This window comes from Accipiter gentilis, chromosome 19 (genome assembly GCF_929443795.1).
Source record: "Accipiter gentilis chromosome 19, bAccGen1.1, whole genome shotgun sequence".
In the NCBI taxonomy this organism is placed as follows: Eukaryota; Metazoa; Chordata; class Aves; order Accipitriformes; family Accipitridae; genus Astur; species Astur gentilis.
The window spans coordinates 13,748,945-13,771,779 of NC_064898.1; the positions used below are offsets into that span (position 1 = coordinate 13,748,945).

At 37.2% G+C, this 22,835-nt stretch overlaps 2 protein-coding genes across 2 annotated transcripts in view; one reads left to right on the forward strand and one right to left on the reverse strand.

Annotated features, from left to right (window-relative positions):
• CEP126 (centrosomal protein 126) overlaps positions 1-2,675 on the reverse strand; it is a 41,223-nt gene extending 38,548 nt beyond the window's left edge. The window contains exons 1-2 of the mRNA XM_049823248.1: positions 2,575-2,675; positions 1,461-1,586 (exon numbers count right to left, since the gene is read on the reverse strand). Coding sequence (XP_049679205.1) covers positions 1,461-1,586; positions 2,575-2,675 — 227 coding nt within the window. The remainder of the gene's footprint in view (positions 1-1,460; positions 1,587-2,574) is intronic.
• Positions 2,676-6,606: 3,931 nt separating this feature from the next.
• ANGPTL5 (angiopoietin like 5) lies at positions 6,607-19,090 on the forward strand. The gene is made up of 8 exons (XM_049823253.1): positions 6,607-6,705; positions 8,423-8,570; positions 9,588-9,691; positions 10,270-10,363; positions 11,296-11,396; positions 16,295-16,415; positions 17,368-17,553; positions 18,771-19,090. The coding sequence occupies exons 1-8, from the start codon at positions 6,607-6,609 to the stop codon at positions 19,088-19,090; spliced, it is 1,173 nt and encodes a 390-aa protein (XP_049679210.1).
• The last annotated feature ends 3,745 nt before the right edge of the window (positions 19,091-22,835 follow it).

The following is a 22,835-nucleotide window of genomic DNA, read 5'->3' on the forward strand; positions in this document are numbered from 1 at the left end:
GTTATTAGGGGAAGACTTGTCACCATAGACTTCCATTTGAACTGCTTATTATGCTTATAGTTATGCCATTCTCAATTATCACAAATGGAAACAATTTCATTTTATGAATACCATACCTAAATTTTTAACTGGCTCACCTGAGTAACTGGGATTTATACTGTGTTTCTTAAGGCTGCAATGAAATACATATGGAAATGTATTTATGTATCGAGTATTAGTTTAACTACACCAGTCTGTCAAAAGTATGCAGGCTGTCTGGTATTTGCTTTTATATTAGAGTATAATATTTCAAGACCAGTAATACAATAAACAGTGTTCATCTGAGATGCATAGTGTTACAGTGGTACTGTTCCAGAAAACCAAATAAGGTATTTAATTTTTCAGCTGAGACTCAGCTTATTATCTGCAAAGGCTGTGGGTTGCACAGTCTTTAATCACTCCCAGGTGATTATATTTCCTTTTCCATTTTTCTTTACATTTCAAAACATGCTGACAGCACATACCATCAAGCTAAAATTGCAGTATAAACAATATCTACTGCCTCTCTTATGAGTTATCAACACATTTCAATAAGTAAACATTGCCCAACAGAAATCATCTGATATTGGAACTATGGGAGATGAACATTAATGAGTTAACACTAGGCAGAAGAACCTGGTCTTGAGGCTGGGGGCTTGCAAGGAGGAACCCATCTACCTCTGCAGTATACACAGCGGAGTCTCCTGTGTGTGCAAGCATGACCTCAATGCTAGGGAAAAGCCCCCTACGCCTATTAAACTACTTACAGCACTTCACTGAAACATCTCAGTGTATAAATTACTTAATCCATTTATCACAGAATATTTCATGACTTTGCATTCTCATGTATGCAGAAAGACAGAATATTCAAAAATTTGTTTAAAATGTCAATACAGAATAACTTTATCATAAATACAGTCCTGTACTAGAAAGACTTTGCATGGTGTTTATTGGGAAGTGGGGGCACAAAGCCCCACCGTGTAGGGTATACTGTGCAGCTGTTATGCCATGCAGACAGAAAAGCATACACTTCAGAAGGCAACAGCAACTGCCTGCCAGCTGACCTGTACTGTACATCTGAATGCATTTTTCACACATCCATTGAAGCTACTAAAAACCAGAATACTAGAAATGCAGATCAGAGCCACAAGATGAAAGAGCTACTTACCTTTACTTTATACAGTAAGAGGCGACTACAGTGAGTTTCCAAAAAGTAGCGAGTGAATCAGAATACTGTTCTTTTTGTATTTGATTTGTCCTATAGCAAGAAACCAGATTGGTGATACTTTTCAGCCTAGATTCCTCCAGAACAAAGCAGTGAGGCTATTTAACAAGGTGAACATGCAAATAGTAGAAATATATTGAGCTGTTTCAAGGTTTTGAGACTTTTTTTTTTTTTTTTTTTTTTACAATCTCCCGCCAAAGGAACCCTACTTACTTACCTTCTTCTTCTGTTTGTCTCTACCAAGTATTTCTGTGCCCTACTCCGACATACTTTTTGATCTTCTTTCAATGCCCGACGTTCTTCTTCTAAATCCCATTCAAAATGAAATGTTAAAGCTCTATCCCTAGTATTGTGTTAAGGACAATGGAAACTGTATTAAACAGCCCATTAAAAGATATAATAGTCTGTTTGACTGACTTTATATACCTTTTTGGGAAAGAGCAAACTTTATGCATGAGATACAAAATGCTGATATGCCTTTTGACTAAGTATACAACAGTTGGTCCCATAATTGTATATTATAGTCATAGCTAACTTTATGTTCATCCAGAAAAAAATGTAATTGCATTTTACTGTTTACAGTGATTTTAACAGAGGTTTTGCACTCATCTTTCATGGTATCAGCAGATGAAAAATCTCACCTTTATTATTTTTATTTGAAGAGACACCTTTCTGTTATCTAAATCTGTAACATATGGATACATGTATCACAGGGAACACCTTTCAACAGTGAAAACAGCCCCCCCCTCCCATCTAAAGGATTAGTTGTTTACACTGGAATTCATTAATACCACCGGATAAAAGCTCTCCACAGAGCACCATCAGTCCTACCTCATGTCAGTAATGATTTAAGTAGCACTGTACAGGTGAAGCTTAGAACTTGTGTCTGTATTTCTTATTACTTAAATTCAAGAAAATAAGGATCCCCAAGTTCGGATGGAAAACACAATTCCCAATGGCGGTACCTCTTAGAAGAGGGAAAACAAGAAAACTCTGCAGTTGTCTGAGAAGGCAACTTTTCTACAGCCGTTTAAAAAACCCAACGTAGGAGTTTTACGTCAAGCCACCCCTGAGGCGACCCCTGACGGCGGGACAGGGCAGGGCGGGGCGGGGGCCGCCCCATCACCTCCCCTACCCCACCGCGGCCGCCGCCGTCCCCCACGGGCCCCGGGTAGCCCCGTTCCCCCCTTCGCAGGGGGCAGGACGGCCCCCGCGGGCCCCCCGTCTCTGCCGGGAGGCCATTCCCGAGGCGGGCCGCCCTCACGGACCGCTCCACCGCCTGCCCCGAGAGCCGAGCCCGCCCCAGCCCTTCACCGCCGGCGGAAGGATACACGGCAGCGCGTCGCGCCGCACACGCGCGGCGGTGGCGGCGGCCGCCGCCGGGGAGGTTTTCCCCCCGCGCCGCCCCGCCGCCCTGCCCGCTGGGCTCCATTCAGCGCCCCGGGCCCGCCGCCCCCAGACCAGAGCTGCGCAGCGGTCAGTGCCGGGCGCCGGCCCTGCCTCAGCGCGGTCCCGGCCGCGCCGCCGCCGCCGCCGTAGCAACCGGAGACGCCGCTTCCTTCGCAACGGGGCGGGGCCGCGGCTGAGGGGGCGGCGGGGCCGCGGCTGAGGGGGCGGCGGGGCCGCGGCTGAGGGGGCGGCGGGGCCGCGGCTGAGGGGGCGGCGGGGCCGCGGCTGAGGGGGCGGCGGGGCCGCGGCTGAGGGGGCGGCGGGGCCGCGGCTGAGGGGGCGGCGGGGCCGCGGCTGAGGGGGCGGCGGGGCCGCGGCTGAGGGGGCGGCGGCCGTTTGGCGGGAGCTGCCTGTACGAGACATCAAACCGGGCGCGAGGGACAGGGCGGGTGGGTCTCGGTAGGAAGCGTTCCCGCCGGGGCCCGGCCCGGTCCGGCCCGGTCCGGTCCGGTCCGGTCCGGTCCCCGGAGGTTCTCTGGTAGAAGCCAGGAGTGGGCACCTCGCTCAGCCGCCGGGCAGCCTCCGTGTCAGCACGCCTCTTCAGGGACACCGCTGCCGGACTGCGTGCCAAGGCACGGTGCTTGGCTCTCACCGGGTTTTCCATCCTCTCTGCACTTTTATAAATAACAGGATGCCATTAAAACAAACAAACAAACAAAAAAAGCCCACAAAAAACCCCCACAACAACACCCCTCACTCCAACCCCACAAAACAACGATATCAGAACAAATACGTTTCTCATTAGTTTTGCAGGGCAAAAGGAACACCTCCCTGAGCCCGTGTGCTGCTTGCGGGTTTGCAGGGCTCTGCGGATGTCTGTTAAATCTGTTGACGGTAAAGGCGTGGAGTTAACAGGATAATCTTTTTGGTTTTTACCCACAGGGTGCAGAAATCACAACGCAAAAAGAAAAAAGTAAAATTGTATAAAATTTTATAGAAAAATAGAAAAAAATTATATTAAAAAGTAAATAAAGTTACACAAAGTAAAAAAAAAAGTAATTTGTTTGTAAGACTGCAGAACTTTATTTTTGGGGGGTTTCAAGCAAAGCAGGGTGTGTTGTCTTGGGATACTGCCATGCCTTGGATGAGCTGTCAGCAAAAAGCTAAATGCCTTGGTGATTTCCTGGCGAGACATTTCTTGGCTGTTGTATTTGAGCTTAAACCAATTCTTCTCTTTTTTAGTGTGCAGCTGTTCTATGTCTTTGACTAGGAGCATAGAAATAGTACTTGGCATTTGTAAAATACTTTTCTCCACAGATTCCACACCCACCCCCCCCACCCCCCCCCCCCCGTATTTGTAGCACAGCTTGTGAAGTAGGTGTTACTATTACCATTTTACAGTCAAGACCACTGATGCTCAGGTTGCCAAATGTGCTTAATATTTATAATATCCCAGTTACTGCAGTTGAGAAGATGACCATAAAATGGATGTCTTTCACTTCTAGTTCAGAATACCAGCCCAAAATTCATCACCTTTTTGCACAATCTGAACTCTTCTGTGTTGCAGGTAGAAGACTGGTTGTCATTTTATTACCATGTGCTTTTCAACCCACATACACTTTTAAAATCCCAGTTTGCTTGATAAAATGCGGTGTTTCATTTAGGATGCAGTAGAAGGCTTTATCAGTATGGACAACTGAGCCACCCAAACAGGACTGAAGCAGAGCTGGGAAACAACTGCAGAATTTGAGCCCATGTCACAGCTAGCAAGGTTCAAATTCACGGTCAACTCACGCTGGCAGAAATTGAGCTACTTTAGATTTACTGCATGTTTGATCTTATCCAGTACAACTGGAAGCTTCACCTTAGATACCTTCTGCAATTTAGAATTAAGAATAGTCTTTATATATCTTTCTGTCTTTCCCTTTTTTACCTATTCCTTTTTCTTAGTTCTTCATAGCCCTCCTTTATGGTTATTAAACAATTCCTCCTGGTGAGTAACCTCACATCTTTCAGACTGCGGGATGAGAAGGTGACTAGCTGAGGACCATGTATTTCAGAACTATGATTATTCTGGGACAGCAAGCAGCCTGATGTCAAGTGGTTACAAAATGGAAGGTCCCACTCTGGCAGCTGGTTTGAAAGAAGTTTCATAAATTTTACTCTGGGTTAGAGACTGATATTCCAGTGAAGGATAAAGATCAGCTCTTAAATCTTTGTGGGATAGATTCTGAATTTATTAGAAATCTTATTTGAAGGCTGGAGCATAGCTATGCTGCTGCAGAAACACATTTCTCTTTCCTTCTTGTTCCAGCAGGGGATTAATCTGTTAATGCCCTTTAGCTTTCCTCCAAGCTTCAGTTTAACTGTGTAGGTGACTGCACAGGAGAAGGAGTTCAGTCAATGTTCTGATCATTTTAACCATTCCGTCCTGAAAACTGTCACCTCTTCCTATTTCTGTGCATAGGAAGAGGAATAAAAACTATTTGCTCCCCCCTAATGTCATATATGGGTAGCCATGAAAATCTTTTCACCTTCTTTCTGAGACTGAATTATGAATCACAACCTGCATCTTCTTGAGAGAGCTTCAATTGAGGCACTAGTTAAATTCTAGTAATTCTTATATTGGAAAACTATGATATGCCATGCAATACTTTAAAACAAATTAAAAAAAAATTGATTTTGAGAGGTACTGAAGAACCAAACTTGTTAAAAATTTCACAGGCAGTTGAATGTGTTCCTCTAGGGAGAGGCCAGGAACAGGTGCTTAGTGTCCTTTAGATTATCTTTAAAAGAAAACATTGGATTAAAAACTGGATTAAAATCTGGATTTTAAACTGTACTAATCCCCCTCTCCCAATTTCTTTCAGATCTCTTTGTAGCAAAAGCTATTTTCAGTGTATTCCAACTTCAGACAGGGATGGAGATGAACCACAGTATGGAGACAAATTTGGAACATTGTTTGGCTGTACCAGTGTAAGGTGATGTTGAACAGTGTATTCTGATGATCCTTTAGACAGTGTATCTCCCAGTGGTACATTAGAAGCTGAGGTTTCATTTATTCAGCCAGATCACAATCTAAATTCTCTTTATGTGTATGAGGAGTTGAAAATCTTGTTGGACCTTTATGAACTTTCCAAATAAACTTTCTGAATAATTTGCTTTTTGGTTAAAGTATCAGATCCAGTTTTTAAGATACAAAAATAGTGGATTTGAGTGTATGAAAACTGTAAGTGCCTCATAGCTTTAATTAAGTTTCTGTGGACTACATTTAGTTTTCTTCTTTTTCAGGACATTCTCTTGTACTTTGACATTTTTCAGGGATAAAAATCATTGTATTTGAATTATTGTCTCACTCTCAGTACCAGCATTCCTACAGATGGGCTACCAGCAAGACCAAGAGACTGCTATTGTCCTCCCAGCAAACAATTTTCTATGTAATACAAAGCATTACTTTAAAGTAACATTTTTCAGTTTTCTGTTTGAATTTGCTTTTAGGACACATTCTAAAATTGCCTCTACAGCCTGTTCTAGTGCACCACCACCACACCAATAAAAACACCTTCATTTTAATGATAAAAACCTTTGTAAAAAGATGAAAACATTGATTAATACTAGTTTTTCTTTCAAGTAGCCCAGACTACTCAATACCAAATAGATACCAATGCTCAAAAATGGCACATAAAAAAATCTGTCACAGTTTTATCACAATGAAAATATATATGTTTGATGTGTCATGTAGAGGTGATAAGCACTAATTGCACTAATTGCTCTCAGGATACAAGCAGTAGTATATAAAATCTACTGTGCAATTGAGATGTGGTTTATTAAATCCAGCCATTAAAGGAGTGATGTGTTGGCTGCTTTTTGTGCTGTAGACATTCCCAAATAGTTAGGTCAGGACTTCATAGTGTACAATCCTTTCCACTGAAATTTGAAACCCGTCAAAACGTTTGCATTTCTTCGAGTAAAAGATGAACTGCTTTAGGGTAACTTCACTGATTTGTCTTGAAATTTTTTTGTTCAGTTTAGGAGAGACTGTCATAAGTAATGTCAAGCCTTGTTCATCTAAGGTAAGATTTTTAATTATATTGCTTAGATAAGGTAATGAATGTAACTGAATTATTTCTCAGAAAAGTGACAGATGTTTTTAAAATTTGGATTGCTTTATTCAGGACAGATACGAAAATACAGAAGAATCATATTTTTTCAGATAGAGAAAAGAAACTACATTGAAATTGTAGGAATTGAGTTTATTAGAACATTTTTGTGTTAATGTCCTTCATCACAGCTTAGTTGTTAGGCCATATTTTCAATCTCATCTGCATGACTGTAAATGCAGAGTAACTTGTTTTTGGCAGAGTCACAGTTTTTGCTTGAATTGCTGAGGTCAGATTTAATTGCCTGTTTCATGTTGGCTTTTGTTAAAAATAAATATTGATTAAAAATATTTGCTTGACAGTATTTAATTGAACATCTGGTAAGTAGCTGTGATAAAGCCCTGGAACAAACCATAGTTTCAAGTGATCTATTTATAAGTTTCAAGTGATCTATTTATAACTCTTATACAATTTTTCTTCCTTTACTTTGTGCTGATTTCAAAATTAAAGAAACATACTCTTTTAGTTCTCTATCATTTACCTGCGGACACAAATGCTATTACATTAATAATTCAGAAACTTTTTTTTTTTTGTAAAATCTCCTTGTTAACAGATTTATGTAATTTTTACTTTCACTTTTTAAAGGCAAGATCAGGAAAAAAACTGTTCAGTGCTTTGCCAGTGTAGTGCCAATAACAGAAAGAGAAAACTGAAGCAGGAAATGAGAACAATTATGTTGAAGATATAATCAAGTCTAAATAAGTTTTCTTTACCATTAAAATCTTTACGTTTCTAAGGACCCTATTTACATTTGAAAATACAGTATATGAACATACTACAATGTTTTGCTGAGATTATGGAATCAACAAACAAAGGCTTAAATGAAAATATGTTTCTTAGTCTTTTACAATGACACATATTTCAGGAATTACTTTTAGCGGTTTTTTAAGTGATGAGTCAGAGGCATTCCCTTATTTTATGTCACATGACACTATGGAATAAAAATATTAAATATAAAAATATTGTTTTAATAGAACATTAATAGGTGTAACTACTTTTACCAATGCTTTTATTGTTACTGTTTCAGATAATTGTGTAACTGTGAATAGTGTCCCTTTATTCTTTCCTCTATAGGAACATTTAAAATATTTTTTAACGCTGTTTGTCTGCAAATCTGCTTGGGACTGCTTGTGTGCATAGATTAATAACTTGTGCAAGTATTTCCATGATTAGAGTCTAAGTAACTAATTTAGGGACTTTCAAGAGTGGAAGTGTTTTGCTAATATGTAGCAAATCCAAAAGCCTGCTCCTTTCCAGTGAAAATAACTTCATTAGCACTTGAGATATCTGTTGGGTGTGGTGATTCTTAAATGCAGGATTTGCAAGTTCTTGCCTCCAGTTCACAGTGCTCATGGGTAGAATACTTTACCAGAAATGTTGGTGGTATTTTTGAAATTTATAGAGGTTATTCTTTATCTCTGGCACTCTCTTTCTCTTGTGAGTTATGGCTAAGCAGAAGACACCTAACAGGCCTTGGTCTCAGCTCTGTCAATCACCACTTGATAAAGCCTTAAAAAAACAGGTTTTGAAGGAAGGCCCATGGAGTAATCTACTTCATTTTGGCAAACCGAGCTATTTTATATATGCTTTGTGATCAATTTATTTCCCCCTCCGTTGTTTGGTATAACAGGGCACAAGGAATGTTGGAGCTGTGGAGGAACCACTCAAGGCAGAAGAGAAAAATAAATCTGCAGATATTTCAAAACAAAAAGAACAATGCCTTATACCATGTGATGTTCAAGCTAAAATTTTACGAGGGGAAAAACATTACATGTGCAGTATGTATTCATAAAGAATACTCTCAGCAACAAGCTATGCAATGCCATGCTATGCAATCCTCTGCTATGCTACGCTATGCCGTGCTAATTTATTTTTTAATCTTCTTGAGCACATGTGACAGCCTTAGACTCTGCTACCCAGGCTGAGTATTGTTCAGAAAATTCGGGGTGCCATGTTTTGGGGGCGCAGCTGGTGCGACAAAGTTAAAGTATAATCATGCTAATCTCTCTTTATAATCACTGGTGAAGACAGGCAAATCCAGGCAGCAGCTCAGCCCACCTAGATCTATGTTACCCTCTGAGTGTTGGTAGCTCTCTCCATTAGAAAGGAAGAGTAGGGTGTCTGTGCCTCATTTAAACATCATAGTTAAGTGTGGGGGAGTTAAGTGGGAGTTAGTTAGCTGGTTAGTTAGTTAGTTAAAGTGGGAGGAAATCTATACTTCAGCTTGCCTTTTATAGATACTTACACAGGACATTCTCTATTCATTGCCTTGACAAACTAAACAGCAAATGATATAATCAGCCTCAGAAAAAAAGTCAAAATTCTTGTCTTTCCGATATAATTTTTTAATATGTATTATTAATTACCTGACAGGTTTACTTTTTTTTTAATTTATTTTTAGCATCAGGGCAAAAAAACAGGAGTAGCAGAGTGAATAAATAAATGTAGGATGACAGGAAACCTTATATATCTGTCTTTTATCATTTACATTTGTATGTCTGTGATATCCATTAACTGGGCATCCAGGTTGCTCAAGGATAAGATGAAATTCTTCTTCAAATCTTAAGAAGAGCATCACTTCTTAAGATGTCTTCACTGCAACCGGTGAGGCTGAGGTTTTTAGTATCTTTGGCTTTAATCTGTGGTCTCTTTACTACTTTGGTCTCACTTTTAGGTACCCTAAGGTTAAACACCTTCAATATTCACTTAGATATCATAAATAAGTGTGTTGTCAATCAGTCAAGAGTATTTCTAGATTTATGATAACAAAGTGGATGAACAAATTTCTTTTAAAGGAAATTTGCAGAACTCTCTTGTTGAATATGCAAGAAGTACAAAAAAACTGGTAAGAAACATGATGGATGATCAACAGTCTTCTTTGGATTACCTTTCTAATCAGGTACTTTTTTCTTTATCATAAAGATTTTTATTTATTATTTATCTCTACAGGTATTGTCTAACTGAGGAAAATTAAGCATTTATCTTTCATTAAAACAGTAGAATTAAGACACTCTATCACCATTCATTGTACCTCGCATAGGGTGTGAGTTCCATTTCTGCGAGGAGTGATAAGCACCACCTGGTCCACAACTTAGTGGCATACATGGCAGTAGGGTAAGTGGAGGACTATTCCTCCACATTGGTTGCTATCTCCAGTCCTGTTGTATTAGTGCAGATGACGTATTATATTATTATTAACTCTGATAGTAGTTTACAAATACTGTGCATCAGTCAGTACATATAAAAAGCATTAACCAAAATGAAGGACTTCTTTTAAATTCACTGGAACTGTGCCTAAAAATGATTTTGGGTGAAAAAAGTAAAAAATCAGACCAATTTACCTAATGAAGGTACAAATCACTAACACATCACAAAAATGAACTTTAGATTATATTTACTAGGAGTCAAAAAGAACATCTTTAGAATGTAAAATTCCTCATTGCAATGCAATTAAATATCTTTTATTTGAATTGGCAGGTAAATGAACTCATGAACAGACTTCTTCTTTTGAATGCAGAAGTTTTGAGAAAGCATTTGGATCCACTTCCTTACAAAACAGTTCAATCTCATGGCAAGTATTTTTTGCATTCAGTCTTGACCTCCTCCCTTTTAATCTTTGTATCTTGACAAACAACTAATTAAAGCAAAGGTAAGCAATTATAACATTTACAGGATTTATTCTGTGTTAATAACATATAAACTCTGGAAAATTTGCAAACTTTTTAAGTATGTCATCATAAAGACTGCTTTAAATCATTTGCAACTGATAATTCTGGGCATCCTGTTTAGCATCTTGTTGATATTTATGCAAAATACCAAGTATGATCATCAGTTCTTAAGTGATCTGATATTGCTAAATGGCACTTTCTTTTGCAATGAAATAAAGTGTGCTCTGTGTTTGCAATATCCTTCAAATGGGATGGAAATCTCTTGTACGCTGGACAGTTAATCTTTGTAGTGTCTATCCCGACTAAAGGAAACATTACCTCTAAGCAGTCCTACTGACCATAGAAGTTGCTTGTTTGAGTATGTTTAACACAGACCCGGCTTAACAATTAGAAGCAAAGGGGGTTTTATGTATACGTTATGATGTAAAGGCTTTTAAAAGTATTAATACGAATATCTGCAGGAAAAAGACAGCCGTCCCCAGATAATATGTTTTTTTCTTAGTAGAAGTGTTACCCAAATAAAATCTGTAAAATTATCCAGATACATAATCTTTAATTTCTGTATCATATCCATTAAGATCAGAAAGAACTTTCTCCATACAATATAATTTATATTTCTTTCTGAGCTTAATGGAGTTCTGTGAATACTTCTATAGAATTTTCATTTACAAGGTAAATTTGTGACAAAACATGATTTTAAAGTTTGCATGACAAGAAAATGCACTTTGAAATCATTCATACTTTACCAAGAAAAGCAATATTTCTGTGCTTACGCTGTATTTGGTTTTTTTAATATATTTTGCTAATGAACTTCATTGAATACTTTGTTCTCTAGGGTTGGATTGCACTGATATTAAAGATACTGTTGGTTCAGTTTCAAAAACTCCAACTGGTCTGTATATTATCCATCCAGAAGGATCAAATTATGCTTTTGAGGTAATAAATTTATCTCTCAGGATAGTCACAATTTTCTTGAGAATATGCACTTAGAATGTATTTAATATATTTGAAGTTTTTTCCGTGACAATTTCTCAACAGATGAATAAGAAATGTATTAAATCATCCAAATGTGTCTGCCATTACTATAATTTTATGAGTTTCTCTTTTTATACAAAGAAACTTAACCTCTGTCACAAGATCCCATCATCAGTTTTCATATACAGTGAAAAATGTACCAAAGAGGAAAACCAAGGTATTTTCCAGCACCCCTTTTGGACATTGAGAAGTGCTGTTCTTTTCTATTTTAGAGATGGAAAACTGAGGAGCCAAGTGACTGATCCATTTGGCTCCTAAAATGGGACTTTTGGCTTTTTTAATTATTCTGCTGGATGACTGTATAGCGTTGCCTTCTCCTGACAGGTTACTCCACTGATGCCTATAGCTTGGACCATTATATTGTATAGGCATCTAAATATCGGTGCAGATGTACATTAGCTTGAGGAGTAGGTGCTTAGCTCTTGTCTGAGCATCATTATAACTCAGTCTTGAGGCAGAGGCATCTAAACTTTTAGTTTGCATATCCAGTTTGCAGGACATACATTCTTAAAGAAAAAAAGGATGAAATGCAGCATGAACTGCAGCAGTCACACTTCCTATCACTACCTGCATTTTATGTAACTGCTTGGAGTTACAGTGCTCATCCAGGAGAAGAGAGTTTGGGGTTAATTTCCTCAGGCTTAGGACATTCAGATCCATGCAAACACAAGGAATGCTTTGTTTTGTCTGTTTATTTCCATTTCAGGCTGTTCTACTTAGAGAAGTCCTTATGCGTAGTGGAAAGACAGATATGGCACTTTCAAACCTTTAGTTTTGCAGTACATGCTGGGGTCATTAGTTTTTGGAGAAAACATGTGGAGTTTAAGCCAGCTAATAAATAGCGAAATTTAATATCTAACTTTATAGTCTTCCTTTATATATAACAAAGGAAGGATGAATCCCTTTATCTCTAGCCAATTGGAACCCTACAAAATGCTACAAAAATAAAGCTCAAACTGGTTACGAAAATGCTTCAGAAGTATGCTGGGATCTCAAAAGAAAAAATGAACTTGGTTCTGCAGACCCCTGATAGAAAAACCTGTCATTCTTTCTATACAATGCAGTTACCTCAGGGAAAAGATCTGTAACTCATCGGCAAGTTCCTTCTAGGTAAGAGAAAGGCAAAGACAGGTAGAAGTGTTCACAGAACAAGCATATTTATAGTATGAAGAAAATGCTGTCTTCTTCACCCCAGGATGAACCATAGCACAAAATGCATCTGTTTCAGAATTTCTTCTGGATCGAGGGGGATTCCATTGAGGAAATATTCATACCTCACTCAAATTACTTTTCCTGAGAGATGGCATGACTATACTATGAGAAAAGTGATTTCTCAGTTCCTTTATAGCTTTTGGTGAATAAATCTGAAATTATAAAGTTCCTTTCACTTCAAAAGTATTTTTGACACTTTTCCACATTTAAAGTTACTGCCAGAATCTGAGAATCAGTTATATGAGTGGAAAGGTTCCTTAAGGAGAACAAGATACAAAAAGAAAATTTATAATAATTTGATTAAAAGCACAAGGTAACAATAAATAATGAGAAGAAATGTCTGCACTCATGAAATGAGTGTCTCATTTCTCGTCTGGTAGATGTTACAGAGAACTGAAAAGTTAGTGCCAAAAAGTTCTCAGAGAAAAATACCTAAAATATGTGTGTTCCATAAAGAATGTTACTTTAAGGAAAACTGTTTAATGCAAATTATTCCATACATTGAAGCATAAAAAGGGTACAAGAGAAATGATAGATGAACAAAAATATCACAACATTAAAACATAAACAAGAAATTATAATGCATTTTAAAAGGCTAAAAGCCAAGAGTTCTGGAAGTTATGCAGACTAACTAACGCAAAATAAGAAAAATACAAAGAGGCAGAAAACCATAGTAAGAAACTAAAAAACAGACAACAAAGCCAGCATGAAACAATTTATTTCAATGATGATCTTTTCAGCAATAAGCTGCCCTTTAAAAGTAGCTGAAACTAAACAAAAATGTCTTTAGAATAATTTGCATAAAGATACCAACAAATGAAGAAAACTGTTTAGACAACTTGATCCTCTTCTCATGGTTTCAGGTTTGAAACCTCATGTTTTCAAAACTGAGTATAGATTTTGATGCTTAAGTCAGGCTAATTGAAACCTGAATTCCAGGAACTCTAAGAATATCCAGTTTCAGTGATAGTGGCAGGTTCTCGTCATCTCAGAAAATTAGTCCCAAATGGGCTTTTGTCTGAGCATTCAAACATGAGGCAATTAAAACCAATTTCACTTCTGGAAAATTGAATCACGATCACTTTCTGATATATTTTTCAATGAGTAAATTTAGATCAATGATATTTCTAAGGTGGGTCAGACAAACTAAACAGTAGTTTGGAATATACCTCTTATAACACACTAAAGATGGAAAGGGAAGAAATATTCAGTAGAAGCATCCTCCTGCTCATTTAATTTAAATTTTACCTGGCACAGTCATGGCCCTCATACCTTGCACAATATGAGACACAGAACAAGCTGTAAAGTGGATTAATTATTATAAGGCTTTAAGGAAGAAAATTGCATCATTTCCAGCATATAAGGGATTAAGAAACTACACAGTGATGACTGGGTTTTTTTGTATCTGTCTCATATTTTTACTTAGCTGGTGTATGTTTTGGTGCTGTATCTAATTGGCTGATGACCTTTCATATAGAACCAAATCTGCTCCTTCTGAGAATTATCAACACTCCCACTGATTTATACTGGACTGAAGATTGATGTTGTGACCAAGTGGGCTCTTTGTATTTCTGACTCATAGTGAGAGGAGTAGCCAAGCATGCAATCATCTTCTCAAGACAGCAGATGAGGCAATGGGATTATTTTTAATGAGTTTTAGGTATTTGCATCTAAATATTCATTTTGGAATCTTCTGTATTTCTTTTTATTCCAGTTCCACCCTCCTTGGGTGACAAATAAGCATGTGATTCTCCAGGGAATAAAGCCCATAATTTTCTTTCATGCACATGCCCTTTATTATGATACATTCAGTATTTGTGTTGCAAGGATTGCTCAAAGCATCGAATGGTATTGACTGACTTGAAGCTCCAAGATTCCTCAGGTTGTATTAGATCACATTGCAGCTCTGTCCTGTTGCTTTCTTGTCGTTCATAGAAAAGATGTTGTTAAGTCACAGAGGTTCTGAATAAGATGTTGATGTGTTACTGCCAAGGAACAAGTCTTTGGTTTCATGAAAAATACCTGGCTGGTACAGGCAATGGGGTTGCAACATATAAAGCTCAGATTGCCACAATTTTTTTGAGGGTTAAACTGACTTCCACGTAGACTCCAGTTTTAGCCACTGGCTAAGATTGCAAATATCTCTTTTTCTGAAACATGTTTCATTGTGTACATTCCCTGTAACATGAACTAAAATTTCCTACTTTACTCCATCACTTGTGCATCTACTTACTGTTATGATTTACTGATAGCCAACATTATATTCTGAACTTGCTTTTGTTATCACAAGTAGCTTAATGGCACCACAGCTATAAGCATTTTCCAGGTTAATTCTCCTGATATTAGTCACACTGGGAGACACTTACAAAGGAGCCTCTGTTTTTAAACACTAATTAAGCATAGTATCCCCTAGAACTACTTTGAACAGCTTAGGTGGTGCCATGTCTAAATGTGCAATATGCACCTTTCTACATTAGGGTGCCCAGACTTTCTAATCCCTATTAGAACTGGTCAAACTCTGGCACTGGTGACATACTTGAAAAAAACCTAGAATGACCTGGATACATTCCACTTAACTTTATGCAGTTAGCTGAAATCCCCAGAGAGTAGCCAAAGATCTAGAGGCCCTTTCTGTAGACAGTGGAGGTGACTAACATCTGCAGAGGGTGATTTAGATCTTGGTTTCCCAGAGCCACACTATGAGTGCACATTTTTCTTTATAAGGGGGATTACAAGGGAGACAAGGGCAATAAGATTCCTAACTTAGGGAACTCAATTATGTGTCTAAAGTTAAATGGGCTGAGGAGAAAAGTGCCACATTACGTGACATTCCATAGCAGAGCAGAGGACAGCTGGACCACTGCCATTGGACTTGCTGTTGGGCACAAATTTTAGCGAAGACTCATAAAGACTCATAAATACTCATAAATTTGAGAGCTGATCTTATGTATTCAGTAGGACTGCTCAATAGCAGGCTGTTAAATGTTCATATTGGGATTTCCCTGGATTGGGACCCTTTCTTATGGGGAGTTTTTTGCTGCTGCAGCATAAATTATTATATACTGGGTTACTACTATCACTTTTCCCATTTCCTTACCTTTATTAAGGGCACTACATTTCCCAGGCATCACAAACAGTGTTTCTGGGGAAGAAGGTATGATGGTGAGGGGAAACACATAAGAAGTTGTGTCTATTTTGCTTTGCTGAAATAAAGATGTATTCATTGTTAGTGCCTGTATCTGTAATATTTTGCATGATTAATACATGATATTGCATGTTGCTTCCACTTCATGCTATTAATAATATACAGTAACATTTATCAAAGCTTATTTATTATTTCTGATATGAGCAGACATTTGCACACAACGGTTCCCACTGGTTGAGGAAATATCCAAATCAAGCAGTCCAACAAGAACATATAAGAAAATACTGCAGCTTCATTTTTTATTTTCTTTGAGCTTTTTGTTAAGATGTTTGAAAGGTATGCTGCTTAGCAAAACTCTGAATAGTCCACCTTTATTTAATTAAAAGGTTTTCTTCATAACAGTTGCTTCAAGAATGCTTTATCATATCTATGTCTATTATAGGTTTTGTGTGACATGGATTTTCAAGGAGGTGGATGGACTGTCATTCAGAAAAGAACTGATGGAATCATTCCATTTCAGAGAACATGGTCTGAGTATCTGGATGGATTTGGTGACCTTTCTGGTATTAATTTTAAATACTCTAAAGTGCTTTAGACTGAATGTTTGCTGTCTTTATGTGAGCTACATTCCACTAAATTGTGTGGGATTTTTAGTCATATAGAGAGTAAAGTTCTTGTTTCTTAAAAGTCTTATTGATACTTAAGAGGTTTTTTCATCAAATCTATTACATGATCATCTCAATAATGACTATCACCCTACTACAGTCTTAGCCATTACTCATCCTCAGTCTCACAAGACATGTTTAAAATGTTGTGATATTTTTTTCCTGAAATCATGTATAAATTGTATTTCCTCTTTTTTCAGGTTTTTAAAAAAACCCTTAGTTGGTTTTAATCACATTTGTGAAATATTTCCTTAAAGCAGAAAAAAATCAGTACTATTTGACCATAGGGCATGAGAAGTTAGAAACAGAATGGAAATATTTCAGTAGCTAATACCAACATAACTGTGACATTACTTTTTTACTGCCACATTTCATCCAGCAAGTCTAAAAACAGTTGCTTCGTCAGTTTATCTGGGATTGCAGTGGAAGCACACAACTTTTCAACTATACAGAAAAGTGCAGCTCATTTGGGGCAACCTTTCATGGAAAAAAGTGTGATTTACAGAGGCAGCAAATCTCAAGAACAGGGTTTGAGTTTTGTTGCATTTCATAGACTGCTAACATCCAGTTTTTGTGATCTTTTACGCTTGAAAGTTATCATGTGGACAATTTTCTGAAAATGTCAGAGAAAAAAGATGATGTGCACATGTGAATTCTTTCCATGGATTTCCCAATGAAGTAGGAAGATTACTCTGCACCTTCATTAGTCTTTCAAAGGAACATGAGCCTTTCATACAACTTTTATTGCACTTGGTTCAGGAAGGAAAGTAAAAAGACTGGAAGAATCCATTTTTTCTTTTGCGCTTTCCATTTCTAGAAATTTATTGACTATATTGTATTTCTGTTTTAGGAGAATTTTGGCTTGGACTGAGGAAGATTTTTCACATAGTAAATCAAAAAGCCACTAGTTTCAGTCTTTATGTGGATTTGGAATCAGAAAATGATAAGCATGCCTATGCATCATATGATGGATTTTGGATAGAAGATGAAGCATGTTCTTTTAAGATCCATTTGGGGCGTTATTCCGGAAACGCTGGTAAGAACCTCCTTCTTTAAAGTATTTAAAGATAGCTGCTGCCTTTCTTGATGTGAAAAAACACATTCAAAAGAGTAATATTTAATTAAGATAACTGTTTTTTTCTAATCTGGTTTTCTCTATTTGGTGCATAATGAACACTTATGCAGATAAATGGTTAATGATGTAGTGTTTGGTTATGCCAACGTCTTTACATAGTAAGAAATCATTTTATTCTATTGCTTCAAGGTCTTTAATGGAATAATTGAATAAACACTCCTTTAATAAAGAAAATTAATAAAGACAATAAAGGAACTTTAATGGATTCAAGTCCACAGAATATATATATATATATAAAATACATAAGGGATTTTGTGTGTGTTTGTTTATATCTATGTAATGGTCCAATTCTTTAGATGTCCATTATCTCAAATTTGCTGATGTTAATGGAAGTCTTCCTGATGTTGCTTTGGTTAGTTCAGAAGTGCCCAGACAGTGGTGTACAAAGGATAGAGAAAGAAACTGACCGGAACAAATTAGGCCTAGTGTATAACAGTTACTGGCTGATATATAGACACAAATTACTTTACAGTTCCAGACCTGCCTTAATATCATAGCTATACCAAATGTGCAAAGATTTGTGTTCAGTATTGCACCATGTCTCACTACTTTTTTCTAATTTTTTTTTGGCCTGTTTACTAATATGCAAGAATGTTCCTTATTACCAACGTAACAGTTATTATCTAAATGTGTTGGTGCTTTACTCTACCTGCATTTGTAAGAAACATTATTTCTTTAGTAAGACAACAGAACCAGTAATCACTGACCGTTTTTTTAACAATTCCATTTTATCTCATAACTCACTCTGGGGCTTCGGTCACATCACTGGAAAATCTGAAGTTAACAAGCCTTTTCATTTCTTTTTTCTTTTCTTCCACTGTCTTTGAGAACAGAAGCCTTTACCTTCATAGCTGGTGTGCATCACTAAAAGCAACAACAATATGAAAATGTTTCATCAAACTTCAGATTCTTCCATACTTCTCAGTATTTTATACTTTTTCTTTCCTACACCTTTAACACACTGCCAGCTCATTATTTGTGTTTTTGAACCACTTTTGAAGAAATCTATTTTTCTAATAAATTCAGAGGAGAAGTTTGCGAGGTATGCAACAACTAAGAAATGTTATGTTTCTCCATACATAATTCTTTTATCCTTCTGTTTTATCCGTTGTACTTAGGTGATGCATTTAGAGGATATAGAAAAGAAGATAACCAGAATTCAATGCCTTTCAGCACATTTGATGCTGATAATGATGGATGCAGGCCAATGTGCACTATTAAAGAACAGCCTGTAAAGAGCTGCAGTAACTTCAGTGATAACACTGGATGGTGGTTCAATCAGTGTGGCCTTGCAAATCTTAATGGTGTTCATCGCTACACAGGTAGATTTCTTGCAACTGGGATTCACTGGGATACATGGACAATGAACAATAAACCAGTCAAAATTAAATCAGTTTCAATGAAAATTCGGAGAACATATGATCCATATTTCCATTAACCTATGAAAACAGAAATATATCTCTTTTTGCAGTTATGTGGGATAATGTATCACTGCATCATACCTTTCATTTTCACTTAAACAGTTCAGTCTTAAAACTATTAAATATTTCCATAATAGAGTTACTAATTTTTATTTTGAAATGTCAACATTTTTAGTGTTCCCGCTTGAGTAAGAAGGTCCTAAGAAGAATAGGTTTTTCAGAAAATGGATGGAGCTTAGTGTTTGTCAGCTTTTATTCAACTGCCTCTTATGCAATCTCAGAGCCAGCAGGAAAATTATAAAAAGGAGTGTAATGCTGACTTTTGAATGTATTTTTTCTATGCTCTCAGCATATCTGAATTGCCAAGAAATTTCAGCAAATTTTCTTTTATAAAGCCATATACCTGTCATTTCCATCATTATATTTTGGAAAAATACCTTTTCTTCACCTTAGGTTAATTTTCCAGAATCAGCTCTTCTTTCTATATTCCTTATCAGGCAAGATAACACTGACTTATTTCAACACATATGTAAGGTTCTATATACTCTCAGGGCCTCATCTTTATACAAGTAAGGTAGATACTGACATACAAGAACTATGGTCTGTTTTGTATTTAATTTTCACAGTCAATGTGTTTCATAATCACATTTTTACTCTACCATTGTCTATTTCAAAATTCACTACAAATGAACACTTTTTTTTCAAAGAAAATGTGTAACATTTCATATGACCTTTGGAGTTTTAATATGTGGATATATGGGCCTGATCTTATGTTTTTCATTCTTATTGGCATTCACTTTGTGAACAATCATGTGATAATGAACAAAACCAATCTGAGTTGTATAAGTACATTTTAAATTAAGTAGTGTCAATTGTTTGAATTTCTGTCAGTAAAAATAGAATAATATCAATAAAAATATGAATATTGTCAGTACAGCAGTGTTTCTGGGACCTGGCATCTATTCTGTAGCAACTAGGCGTGGTATTTCTCATCTCTGCTCCAGTTTCAGTAGATTGGCTTTGTTGTAACATGTGGAATGAAATCAGTTAAAAACTCTATGTGTTTCCTCTTTGCTGTCTCTCACTTTGTCCAAGCATTAATACAGTGATCAGAAACCATTATCAGTTCAGAACCACCATGTTTTAGAACTTCTTTCCAAAGATATATGTAGCTATAGGAGGAAATGAAGCTTTTGATAGGGTATGTTACAAGGGTAAGGGAGAGAAAAAAATTCCTCTTTTCTTCCATGCTTGACTAGTCTTTAACAATTGGAGGTAAAAAGTGACTAAAAGCAGAAGGTTTCTCTCTGGTAGAGAGAAACTGAGGACTATCCTTATAGTGGGGGCCTATGGTAGCATGCTAGGAAGTAGCTTGATGAAAAATACTACAGGACCTGTAGAGGGATTGTGAGAGAGACCGTAGCTCACGCTCTTGGGGGAGACTGAATTCTCTGAGTGCGGGCAGATTTTCTTGTCAGACCCTGTAGTCTTTGGAATTAGAGGTGGAGAGATAGTATGTACACCCTCTTTAGCCCTCCCTCTCACTCCAGGCTTATTAGGAATGCAATCCCTTCTAACAGTGACAGGGACCCAGCAGACCTATAAAGGTAGATACTAAAATGAAAGAGCTTCTGCACTAAGATTAACAAGCATTAGAGCACTACGTGATTGTTTAAAGAATATTAATTCTGGCGGCAAGCCTGGATGTTGTCACTGTATTAGGGCTATTATGTCAGAAAGAGTCCCCAGGCTGGAGTACAAGAATCCTACTAGAGAACGCCAGTGGCTAAATTTCATGGAAGTTTAATGGCTTTGATGAAAGTCTCAAACTTTGACAGTGGGACCTCTGCTCTGACAACCAGGTCCAAGCCTGTGAGCAGAAAGGAAGAGTGTAAGTAGGGAATCTGGATGCTGAGTGTAGAGTTAGAGTCTACTGACACCCTGAGGCTCCTTTTGGCTTTATTAGAATCCCTGCTCAAAAATGACAATGGAAAATGAAGAATGTAGATCTGTGCTGGCAGATATTACCACATTTAATTACCAGGTTTAATCTCTCCATTGTCAAAGTTGATTAGATTAGCTGGCAGTAACATCACAGAGGAGATGGGCCTGAAAAGATAACTAAAGCTTGAAGGAGCATTCTTGCAAATAGACATTGGATCTTAAAGTCAAGTCAAACTGTAAACCTATAAAAAAAAATGAATCAAATTCTCAATATCAGTATGGGGGTGGGGGGGGGGTGGGGGGGAATTTGAATATTTATTGTTCCTTGGAAGACAAAAACATTTCCAAGACTATTTGCAGAGACTGCTTGGACTCAATACATATGCTTTAATACCATTAAGTGCTGCTCTGCTAGCAAGGTCACAGGTAAACACTGTGTTCTGTGGCTTAAGAGTTCCTTCCCTTTGTAGATAAAATGAATTCATTTTGCCCCGGGTTTAACTTGTGTCTTTGTTGTGCTGTGACAGCTGGATCTGCAGTGTAAACTGCAAACAGGATGAAGCCCAAAATTGCAAATACTAGTCAGGTTTTAACTCCTTTAAATCATTCAGGTTTGAGTTTTCAATATAGTGTTCTTAAGCAAAAGATGGACAATGCTTTATTCCTTTTTCAGATTAGAAACCATATGCAAAAATATTGTTATGAATTTCTCCTCTTGTATTTGCCATATTATCTACTAGTCATGATCACACTTAGTGCTTCTGTGGCACCAAACCAATTAGATAATAATTAATATCATTTAATGATTTTATTTCTTTCATGAAGTCTAGCAGCTGAGAGGATCTGAATAAGGTTTCTATGAAAAGCTTTTGAGCATAGGAATCTCATAGTTTTATCATCATTTGAATGTTCTGAAATGTGAGTATTAGTATAGCCTGTTTTTGTTTTAAAATTTAGAGTATGCTTAGAAAAGCAGAGTGCTAGAGATCAGTTGGCAGCTTGCCTTGTGCAAATCTGAAATACAGCAATGACAATAGAATATTTTCCATGTGATAGATGGCTACTGTCTGCAAAGGTTCATTCCATTTCCTCTCTAAGAATAAAACAACTGTGAAAACAAAATTTTTTAGTTAAACATGGAGAATTTATAAGGACATTGAACTGATTCCAGGGGCCTATGTTCCATATTTACAGCTGATGGTTCCCAACCACCATACATAAGATTTTTATAGCCATATATTTAGGACTGGTAATCAACCAGTTATTGCCCAAACAGTCTTGTTTCAACTAAATAAAAAGGAACATGTAGGGTGTAGCATATTAAGAGAAACTGATTGAGTGTTCCAAATAAAAAGTAGCTTGGTTAAACTACACTTAATATCTGTACCAGGAATGATACTCCAGACTATAAGAAGTTGTCTTTAAAGGACATGTAATCTCTGATGTTATGAAACTGCATTTCTTTCTTTTCTTTTTCCAAGAGTATGTCTTCAATTTGTAAATCTCAGTTTGGCAAACTCAAATTATTTGACCCAGTTTATGATACTACAGTAATATAAATAAATGACAATGTGGTTTCCACAGCCTGAGTACTACTGACGTGGCAGTGCAGGGTTCAGTGTATTAGACATCTGGAAATAACAAAATAGTACAACTAAAGGCATTTTACTTTCCACTTGGAAAATCCTTAATTGGGCAGTAAAAGATCCTCTAAACTACTTAGATTACTTCTTTTTTTTTTTACTGTAAATTCTGGCATGTATTTAAAACTTTATAATCAGTCATGTTTCATTACATGAAAAACATTTTGGTTTTATT

Excerpts from the sequence above, each read along its gene's own strand:
- ANGPTL5 (XM_049823253.1), top strand. The coding sequence starts at position 6,607 with ATGAACTGCTTTAGGGTAACTTCACTGATTTGTCTTGAAATTTTTTTG. Across the intron at positions 9,692-10,269 it reads TGGATTACCTTTCTAATCAG|GTAAATGAACTCATGAACAG; the intron begins GTACTTTTTTCT and ends TTGAATTGGCAG. Across the intron at positions 17,554-18,770 it reads GCGTTATTCCGGAAACGCTG|GTGATGCATTTAGAGGATAT; the intron begins GTAAGAACCTCC and ends CGTTGTACTTAG.